The sequence below is a fragment of the Mobula birostris genome, chromosome 24 (assembly GCF_030028105.1).
Source record: "Mobula birostris isolate sMobBir1 chromosome 24, sMobBir1.hap1, whole genome shotgun sequence".
In the NCBI taxonomy this organism is placed as follows: Eukaryota; Metazoa; Chordata; class Chondrichthyes; order Myliobatiformes; family Myliobatidae; genus Mobula; species Mobula birostris.
The window spans coordinates 52525072-52535723 of record NC_092393.1 but is presented as its reverse complement, the minus strand read 5'-3'; the positions used below and the strand labels follow the sequence as shown (position 1 = coordinate 52535723).

General features: G+C 45.7%; 1 protein-coding gene across 2 annotated transcripts; it reads left to right on the top strand.

Moving 5' to 3' along the window:
* The first annotated feature begins 3250 nt into the window (after positions 1-3250).
* nptx1l (neuronal pentraxin 1 like) lies at positions 3251-10395 on the top strand. Of its 2 annotated transcripts, none has more exons than XM_072242000.1 (5): positions 3251-3644; positions 4172-4382; positions 5343-5587; positions 6983-7162; positions 9125-10395. In XM_072242000.1, the coding sequence occupies exons 1-5, from the start codon at positions 3348-3350 to the stop codon at positions 9344-9346; spliced, it is 1155 nt and encodes a 384-aa protein (XP_072098101.1). In that variant the 5' UTR covers positions 3251-3347; the 3' UTR covers positions 9347-10395. The 2 variants fall into 2 exon arrangements, with proteins under 2 accessions (XP_072098101.1, XP_072098100.1); XM_072241999.1 differs by having other exon boundaries at positions 3251-3797.
* Positions 10396-10652: the final 257 nt, after the last annotated feature.

The window sequence follows — 10652 nt, the reverse complement described above, 5'->3', positions numbered from 1 at the left end:
AAATTCAGTTTCACTTGCAGTCATCATTATAATGTGCACAACCATTCCTCCACAAACCGTAATGTTATGGTGGATAGATAGTTCCATTTAGAAATACAAATTGTCTGGGCGGGGTACAGGCTATAGCTTCCCTTTGGAAGTCTCACCAAGGGACTTTGTGCGGCATCGGTGAGAGAAAAGGACTTCGGATGTTACACTTTACACCTCTAGTAATGGAGCGCTCACTCGAGACTCGCACCCGGGGCCGTTTTGTCCTGGGTTAAAATAGCAAAAGTATCTGGGAAGTTTACAATTAATATCATGCTCATAACTCGTCGCCTTGATAAACATTTCCGTTCAATATTCCAGTAAGGTTCAGAGATTTTCCCTTTGAAATGGACCTCCGGGTCCTCACGTGCTCTTTACGCCCGCGTGGAACCGCCCACTAACGCGAGACTGACGCCCAGTCGCTCATTCCAAATCCAAAGTTCAGCGAACACGCGCCGCTTCCTGGCCACGCTGCCGACACTGTGGGACCAATTTGCACTTCTGCTCTGGATGCATTAATCGGGGGGAGGGAGGGGAGTATCAATTACATTTATCTCGCAGTTTGCTGAACCTTTCCCTCCTGTTCTCATCTGCCCATCATCCCACCGTCCTTTCTGCTCCACCTTCCTTTCCCACCGGATTTCATCATCCGCAGCCCTTTGTTGCTTCCACCCATGACCTCCCGGCCTCTCTCGCTATTCCCACTCTTCTTTCCAACTTCTGCCAGGTGACCCCCTCCCCATCACCTGGATCCACCTATCGATTTCCAGCTCTAGCACCGCCCCTCCCTCACGCCTCGTTACACTAGCTATCACCCCTCTATCACTCAGTCAGATGAAGGGTCTTGACCAGTTCCCTGCAGTTTTTTTATACAGCTGCGCGGACCAGCCATTGCTCTGAGCAGTATGCACTTTAAATATTTATTTTTGTAATATGCATACTTTGAATATTTAGAATAAAAATTGAAAAATCACATACCTTTTATTTTATTTATTAATTGAAAGGTATAATGAAATACAGCACAACCAAGAAAACCTTTCACGTTTTGTGAACTTTTTTTTTAGCTGAGCGGCAACAAAGGCTATGTGTGCGGGAACATTTCAGTTACTGCGCGGCCGCACGCCTTCAGGGCTTAGAGGGATCAGTGGTCTCGACCCGAAAATTCTGCTGTCTATTTCCCTCAACTGGTGCTGCCTGGCCATTTGAGTCCCCCAGTTTCTTGCTTGTTGTTTCAGTTTAGAAGGAGACCATTAGGAAGATGCTATTGTTTTCAGAGTTCCTTTTCCCCTTCTATATTAGCGAAGACCCAACCCAGCTCTTGGTTCTTCGAACATCTTAACACAAACGGATGTCACGGCGAGGCCGCTCTCAGGTTGGAAGAGCAACACCTCATATTAGGTCCGAGTAGCCTCCAACCTGAAGCATTAACATCTATCTCTAACTTCCGTCCATTTCTCCACTCCCCCAACCACTCTCTCTCTTTTCCATTCACCGTTCTGCTTCCCTTCTTACCCATGCCCTTCGCCTCACCTGCCCACCACCTCCCCCGGTGTCCCTCTTCATTCCTTTTTCCCCCTGGTCCACTCTCCTCTCCTATCAGATTCCTCCTTCTTCAGCACTTCACATTTTCCACCCATCACTTCCCAGCTCCCCCCTTCATCCTCCCCTTTCCCACCCAGCCACCCTTACCTGGGTTCACCTATCACATTCTAGCTTCTTCCCCCTTCCTTTGCAGTCCTGGTGAAGGTCCCCGCCCCAAAGACCGGCTCTTTATTCCTCTCCATAGATGCTGCCTGACCTGCTGAGTTCCTCCTGCATTTTGTGTGTGTTACTCTGGATTTCCAAAATCTGCAGAATCTCTTGGGTTTATCACATAACGAACCATCCGTAGCCACGCTTTGTTGATTGGAGTATTCAGGTACCTCTACCCTGTTAATTATTTGTGTTCAGCTTCAGGCAGAACTGAGGGGATCATTAGAATTGCTCAAGATAATCTTTGAAGTTGCGAAGGGCGAAGGCGTGAGGAGAAGCGGGAAAAGCTAATGGATGTTGGGTGACCAACGCATTTAATAGCAAGAGGAAGTCCTTACAGTTGACTCATTCGAGTGGTGGATTTCGGGAAATGACTACAGCAGGTCCTAGTCCGATAGCAGAAGCACGGGTTTGCTTGGCGTAAATGCCAAATGGGCTGGCGGGGAAGAATTTTCATAAGGCAGGTGAGAAATAAAAGCAGAACGTGAAGGGCAAATCGTTCATTAATGCTGGAAGGGGCAAGGCCGCAAATCCATCAATCACAGCAGGAGCCAAGTAAATAGCTCTTTTCCCGCCAACGGTTTTAGCCACCAGCAAATGGATTGTCCTACGAATGCAATGCGATTAACGTTACTAATGTGTTTCTGTTCTACTGATTCAATATAAATAATTCAATCGGTCGGACCTCTGAATGCCTGCATGACTAATATTTCCAGACATTCATTATTAACACATTACTCAGTAGTTAGCGAACCTCGCAGCTCTCCTTTTTCACACTTTAAAAAGATATATTATTCTCCAGAAATTGAATATTTCCTCTGCATTATCTTCTAATTAGTTTCTTTCAACTTCTCCACAGCATGACCCCCCAGACCTTTATGAAGACAGTATATTTAAGGAAAAGGGGGCGGGGAGGGGGAATGAAGTGGTACATCCGCACCCGACTGTCAAACACGACGGTAATACAATATCAATTTCCCTGGATAGAGTCGGTTGTTCAAATATTTGCGGCGAGTGCAATTTGAAGGCACGCGGTTTCTTTTTTAAACTGTTTCATTTCGTCTATCAAGTGACCGCAAAATTAATACTGTCCGTGGAACTGATTTGTTTTAAGAAAACCGCACCGGTTTCCTTTTTAAAGCTTTCAAAACTGCAATCTTAGTGCACTTAAGTCTGCAAAAAAAAACTTGCTGGGCCAACGTCAGATTCAGAAAGGATTTATATTCTGCCGCCGGAGTGCAAATTCCCCCATGTTGTAGGCGTGCACATAGAAACCTCTCTCCACTCTCGCCCTCTCCGCTGAGACCAAAGCAAAGGCTCTGTTAAAATGTTGGTACGGTTGACGTGGTCGCGAGGCAAGAAATGGAGCGTTTAAAATGGGATTCCACCCATTTCTGACGTGGTCGTGTGCTGCGCTCCCTCTTGTATAAAGAGTGGCTGAGCCTAGAGCACCGCGTCAGTGTTCGTGGACAGCTCCGTGGTGCTGAAGTCGCTCCCGTGTAACTCGCGGTCTCGGGCGACGCTTCGCTTCTCCTTTCCCACCTCCCTACTCCTACTTTCCTCGAAAGATGTCCCGCGGAATCTCCAGCAGATACTTCGTCCTCTTCTTCCTCTTGGCCAAAGCGGCGGCGCAAGAATTCACCCAGACGCGTTTTATCTGCACTTCTATCCCTCTGGAGATGGAGCCCATGTGTTCTGCTCCGATGCAGAACAGCGGTCCGGTGGAGGACATCAAGGGGACCATACTCCAGCTCCGGGAAACCATACTGCAACAGAAAGAGACGATAATGAACCAGAAAGAGACCATCCGGGAGCTCACGGCCAAGCTTAGCAGATGCGAGAGTCAGAGTCTGTCAGAGCCCTCGGTGAGTGAAACAAGATCCGCGCAGGGATTCAGCATGGAACAGTCAGGGGGCAGTAGAAATTCCGTGGCATATCTCTCTCTAGATCAAGCGGACACACTAAATCAATTTGGACAAACTTTGCAAACACTCAAAGCACGCCTGGAGAAATTAGAGGTAAATATGTACAAGTAGAAAATGAACGTCTCAGTTCCGTCAAACCAAATAGAAACCAGTTGTTAAAACAATCTGGACCGGCGGTAGCTAGTGCAGTAGACCAAGTCCCATTGTTTATCGGGATTTACAGAACAACTGAAATAAAACAGGACCTGGGAATTAAATTTCGGTCCGATTGTATGACCTACTAAACACCATGAGATGAACGGCTTATTGGGAAGGTAGTTAAGGGTGGGTTTTATAACATACGCTCTTCAACTCGGGCTGCCTTAGCTGTTTTTTAGTAGTGCGCAGTGCTTCCTCAAGCTTCGTTTTATTATCGAAACATCTTTTTTTTACCCCTTTGTGTTCTTTCCGTGTGCACCGGAGTACAGCAGTACAACCGAGTCAACACCACCGCCCAGACAAACACCTTGAAAGACCTCCTGCAGAACAAGATAGACGATTTGGAGAGGCAGGTTCTGTCCCGGGTCAACAGCCTGGAAGAAACAAAAAACCTGGTGAGGAACGACACGACGGAGAATCGGGGCAAGATTGAGAACGCTCTCAACTCTCTTCACCAAAGGATCAGCGATTTGGAGAAAGGTACGTCCCTGACCGGGAGCCTCTGAACTCGGACCATCCCAGAGCTTTAACGAGTGAAGTTATGGTCTGCAAGAGGCTATGAGCTGTCTTTATTTAAACTGTTTGCTCGCTATATTTACCATTACATTCTCAAATATACTACGCTGTAAAATGGGGTAAATACGGGTAATAATATTTTAGAAAAACACCTAGTTTGCTGGCGGGGCACTGCTAGAGGGAAAGCGAGCACGCAGAGGGAACGGGTAACGTGTTATAATTATCGTCAATGAGAAATGTCCTAACGCGTTGTAATGATGTTAAGCTTTTCGGTGCATCTAGAAAACAGGGGGATCGAGACACAGGATGTAAACGTTACGGGGGTCGTAGAGACAGCGAAAATGCCTGTGTCAAAACTCAGCTGAACTCCTTCCCAAAATCCGTTAGTTTCTCCTGCATCCCCTATATGTAGCGAGCTGTCCGCAGCCAGGTGTTCTGTGTGTAAGGGGGCGGTGTTTGGCGGGGTGGAGGCTCCACGATCTCCAGGCAGCGCTGGAACGCGAGCCATAGGCGCATTACGACAGTGTTTCGGCACCATAAGCTCCTTGCCTCAGTGAAACTTCCTCCGGATCAGCCGAGCCCGGAGACCGCCCCCACCGCCATCCGCCCGCCCCCCACGCCCGCGTTGCAGCAATATGGATTGCGCAGCGGTCTCCAACTATAATGGAATCAGAGGCGTCCCAGGACGCCTCTCACATGACTCGGATTATACTGCGGGGCGCGCTGGTGGGGATTAATCCGGAGTGGCAGTTATGTAAGAAATGGTCATGATCCAGTGTATGAATCATCCAGAAGCCGGCACTCAGAGAAAAAAATCACAGGTGACTGGATCGCATTAGATTCAGGAGCTCTATGATTCCTGTGTTTGGTCACACACAGTTTCCATCTAATAATGCAATCCTATTATGCATGATTACTTTGTAGGGCAGAAGAATTCCAGGCCGACTGATAAATTCCAGATCACATTTCCCCTGAGAACAAACTACATGTACGCCAAGGTGAAGAAGAGCCTGCCCGAGATGTACGCCATGACCGTCTGTATGTGGCTCAAGTCGAACGCCTCTCCGGGCGTCGGCACCCCGTTCTCCTACGCCGTCCCGGGACAAGCGAACGAGCTGGTGCTCATCGAGTGGGGCAACAATCCGATGGAGATTCTAATCAACGACAAGGTAGAGGAGAGACAAGCAGGCCCTTCGGCCCACCCTCTCCGTGCTGGCCTTTCCACTCTCTGCACCGCACATTGTCCACGTTTAGCCTCGACCCTCCTTTGCATAGGCGATCCAACTGTTTGCCTAAACGCTTCCTAAGTGTGCCGCGAGTTCGTTTCACTAAATCTGCAGGTCCTTCGGCCGGCCATGTCTATGCCTACCATCATCATTCCATTTACCAGCACTTGGTCCGCAGTCTTCTCGGGCAGTAAGTGATTGGAATTGGAATCCCCACTCCTATTCCGTAATTCAAATCCCTCCCCATCTTGTCCAATCCGTGCGTATGAACTATTCGAATGATTGCACTTCATGTACCTGGGCTCCGAATCCGAACTAGAGTTGAGCTCCGAAGCTGGACAATTCGTTTCCTCCAGCGGATTGCTTGTAGTTCCAGATTCCAACACCTGCAGTGCCCTGTGTGTCTAACACGGACCCTTGCTGGAATGGATGTACCCTACCGATTCTGATTTAGTCAGACCTGCGGAAGTGTAAGGCAACAGAAGGAGGCCCGGGTGCCTCAGGGGCTGGAGTTAGGCAGAATACCAATTCTGCTAAAGGAAAGGCGAATAACTATCCATTCAGTATATCTGAAAAGCGATAGAACTGGAAATACCCGTTAGATCAGACAGCGCTTATTGGGGGGGGGGGGGAATGGAGGGAACTTTTTGGACTACAGAAAGATTATCCACCAGAAACATTTTCTCTCCACGGATGCTGTCAGACCTGCTGAGTGTTTCCTGTATTAATTATGGGGCAAGTTTAATGATTTTCTAATCTACCATAAGACACAGAAGCAGAATTAGGCCATTTGGCCCATCAAGCCTGCTCCACTGTTCCTTCATGGCTGATTTACTATCCCTCTCAACCCCATTCTCCTATCTTCTCCCCGTAACCTTTGACACCCTTACTAATCGAGAACCTGTCTGTAACAAGAGAGCTATGAATGGTAGTGAATCCAAGTGCAGAGTAAGGTCTAAATTTAACTCAGATTTGAAATAAACAAAACGATACAAACAACATCCAAAGGCAAAATCACAAACAGTAGTACCAGAAATGGAACTCTTATGATTGAGCACTGAGTGTTCTGCATGAGGCCTTTAAGAACAGATTTTCTATGAAGGAATGTGGCAGGTAATAATTGGCAGTCTGAATCTTAAAAGGACAGCGGCAGCTAACTATACTCCAGGGAATTGGAGTACCAAAACTTGGATCTCTGTCACTCTTCATGACACTATCCACCTTCGTTATAAATATACCCAATGACTTGACCTCCACAGCCACTTGACACAGACTCCAGAAGTCAAAGGTATCAATGGGAAAGCATCTCATCATAAGTTCTAAATGTAATTTTTATAGGTGGCAAAACTCCCTTTCGTTATCAATGATGGAAAATGGCATCACATCTGCGTTACCTGGTCCACAAGAGATGGCGTCTGGGAGGCATATCAAGATGGCATGAAGAGAGGGAATGGTGAAAACCTAGCACCGTGGCATCCCATTAAACCAGGTGGCATCATGGTTCTGGGCCAAGAGCAGGTGGGTAGACTATTGAAAACTACAAACTCAGGATTAGCCTTTCGAATCCACACTTGCAGTGCTTTCCAATGCAAATCTGTAGACTTCCTAAATGAGTTCCATGTTAAAGATTGAACTACAGAGGGCAGCCATCAGCTCTGAAGGCATCAGAATGCCATAAAACAAACAAACAAATCAATCAATCAATCAAACACTTAACTCGAGTCTCTGGGAAGAGTGATGAGAACTGTGGGCCATTGGTCATCTCATCTCCCAGAGGTACTGACTGATTGGTCAGAGCAACACCAATCACTCCAGTCAGTCTGTGAGCCATGTGTGCGTTCTGTGCCATTTTATAGATCAGGCAACTAGTTTTAGGTACTGAGCCCCACAGTTTAAGAGCATAGTTCATAAAAAAAGCTGTCTTGCCAATGGTCTTTTTGCTTATATTTGAGAGACTGGCAGAAGATGACCTGAGAGCTCAAGCAAGATTATAATAAAATCAATTAATTGACATGTCTGTGTTCCAATGACACTTATAAACCGAGATGATTGGAGTGCTTTGTAAACATAACAAACCACAAGCCAGCTAATATAAGTTTGAAACACTTCAAGGATATTTCAGTAGAGATGTTCTCTTTCCTCTGGTGACTACTGTTGTCAACAGAGGCTTTTCCACTTCGGAACTTTTCCATGATTGTAGTACAGAATAATTACAGCAGTTTTATCTACCTACCTATTTATTTTTATTTTGAGACCCAGCATGGTAACAAACCCTACCAGCCCAATGAGCTCACACATTCCAATTACACCCATGTGGCCAATTAACCTAAGAACCTGCAGGTCTTTGAAATGTGGGAGCAAACTGGGGTACCTGGAGGAAACCTATGCAGTTGTGGAGCGAACACACCAACTCCTCACAGACAGTGGTGGGATTTGAACCCGGGTTGCTGGCACAGTAAAGCCTTACGCTGACGGCGACGCTACCATGCCGCCCTTTTGCGGTAAATGGATGAATCCTTGGACCGTTAAGTAGAAAAGGAGGTTTTAGTCTTTTCTCTAATGGGAATTTGGATTCATCATTTAACATTACACTATTAATGCACTGCCAGGGCTGGTGGTAGAGGCAGATTCATTAGGGGGACTTAAGAAGCTCTTAGATAGGCATATAGATGATAGAAAAATAGGGGGCAATGTAGGAGGGAAGGGCTGGATTGATGTTGGAGCACAATCTCCAGTTGTGCTGGAGTATGTTCGACCAGCACAACATAGTGGGCTGAAGGGCCAGTACAGTAATGTACCGTGTTGCAATGTGTTCTAATGCGGCTGAGTGTTGGGGTATGGGGGTGCAATGTGTTCTAATGCAGCTGAGTGTTGGGGTATGGGGGTGCATTGTGTTCTAATGCGGCTGAGTGGTTGGGGTATGGGGGTGCAATGTGTTCTAATGCGGCTGAGTGTTGGGGTATGGGGGTGCATCGTGTTCTAATGCGGCTGAGTGGTAGGGGTATGGGTTTTTTTTACACAGTGAGTGACGGGTGCCTTCGGGAACGCGCTGCCAGGGACGGCGGTAGAGGCACATACATTAGGGACATTTAAAAGACTCGTAGCCAGGCACATGAAAGATAGGAAAATGGAGAGGTATGTCGGAGGGAAGAGTTGGATTGATCTTGGAATGTGTTACAAGGTCGGCACAACATCGAGAGGCAATCGGCGTGTGCTATGCTGTAATGTTCGATTAGCACACCATGCGCAGGTAGGATATTTTAAGTCTGCCTCCCAATTGCCGACTTGTAAAATAAAGCGAGGATTGGTTCTGTGCACAATATGAAGCAGAAGGCAGTAAAATGTAGATTCTATACCATAATTATTGGTCTGGGGTTCAGCTCTGTGATGCCTAGGAAGTCTTGTAATTGACGTATTAAAGAGAAGGGTACGACATTACAATTGCTGAATTGTGTTTGTTTTTCTTTTTTTTAAAACTAGGACATGTTAGGAGGTGGGTTTGATGCCACACAGGCCTTTGTGGGCGAGATGTCGCATTTCCACATGTGGGACAGGGTCCTGACTCCCGGAGAAGTCTACAGCCTGGCCAACTGTAGCACCAAGACCCTGGTGGGCAATGTCATTGCGTGGACTGAAGCCAACGTGGACATCTACGGCGGCGCCACCAAGTGGACATTTGAAGCCTGCCGCCAGATTAATTAATTAGTGAAGGGACTCTCTCTTTTACGACTCCAAAATCAAATTTCTTTTTTCAGGAATGAAACGTAAAAGAATTTTGTGCAAAAAATTACTTAAGTTCGTAAAGTATTTACAATACCTTGCCATGACAACTGGATCATGCTTCTCAGGCCTAATATAGAGGGAGTATCAAAAAGATTTTCTTCGAACTTCCGCTAACAGCAGATGACCCGAGGAAAGCAATGTGCTTTAAATACCCGCTGGTGTGTTTACTTGATGCCAATAAGCCCGAGTGCCTTTGGCAGGTACGAAATGCAACAAGTAGTTTCTCTTTTCTCATTTCCGTTTGCATAAGTCAAAACAAAACCCACATTATTTGAGATAATTGCGTTATAGGAACACATCTTGTTAATGCTATGGCTATGTACGCGTATTTCAAAATACACTCGAGTATCAACCAAGACATGGCTAAATATGTCGAACATGTACTGGTAAATTGAAGGTGTAGAATAAAGTGGAAGTATTTTTTTAAAGGAACATTCCATCCTATCACATCATTTGCTTACAGCATGGCAACTCAATAATGTGTGCGTTTATTTTGAACAGCCGTTCTTCCAGCTGGACATCGCCAGAGGGAATAAAGAACAAACGAAATGTCGCGCCCTCTAGCGACAAGTATTTTTTACAAGAAAAGAAATTTTGCAAATGTACGAAGATTTTTATTGAATTTGATGCCTGAATGAGGACCTTTTTCCCAAAAAAATATTTAGATGATAAAATATTGTTTTTGCCAAACATTGGTTCTTTACAAGTCAAATATTTATAAATGTAAATATTGTACACTAGGAAGTTCTATATACTGTACCAGAATCTATTACACCGAAGCCAAAGCTTTAAATATTCCAACTCAAGATCCACATCCAACAGTAAATCTCATTTCTGGATAGCGTACGATTAGAGATTACATTATGCAACCATTTCTTAAGAAAGCGCCGTTTTTATGTCATTTATGCTTTTTTTTCATTTAATGCAAATGTGACATGTACTGTCAGTTTTATTTTTACACAATAAAGAAAAGGGTTTAAAAAAGTGACTGGAATTAACATCGATTATTTTATCCGGGAGGGGTATGATTTTACAGGCGGTAACTTGCCCATTACGTGCTTGCTAACCCCGCCAAAATCTGATACATTGCTATCACTTTTTTTGCGTTACCGTGTATCGGCGCGTACACTTGAAGCTGAAATAGTGGTAAGTTGTAAACGAATGCCCATTAAGGTTTTTTCATATGCAGGGTTTCGGCCAGAAAATGCTGCAGTTTTGCACCAAA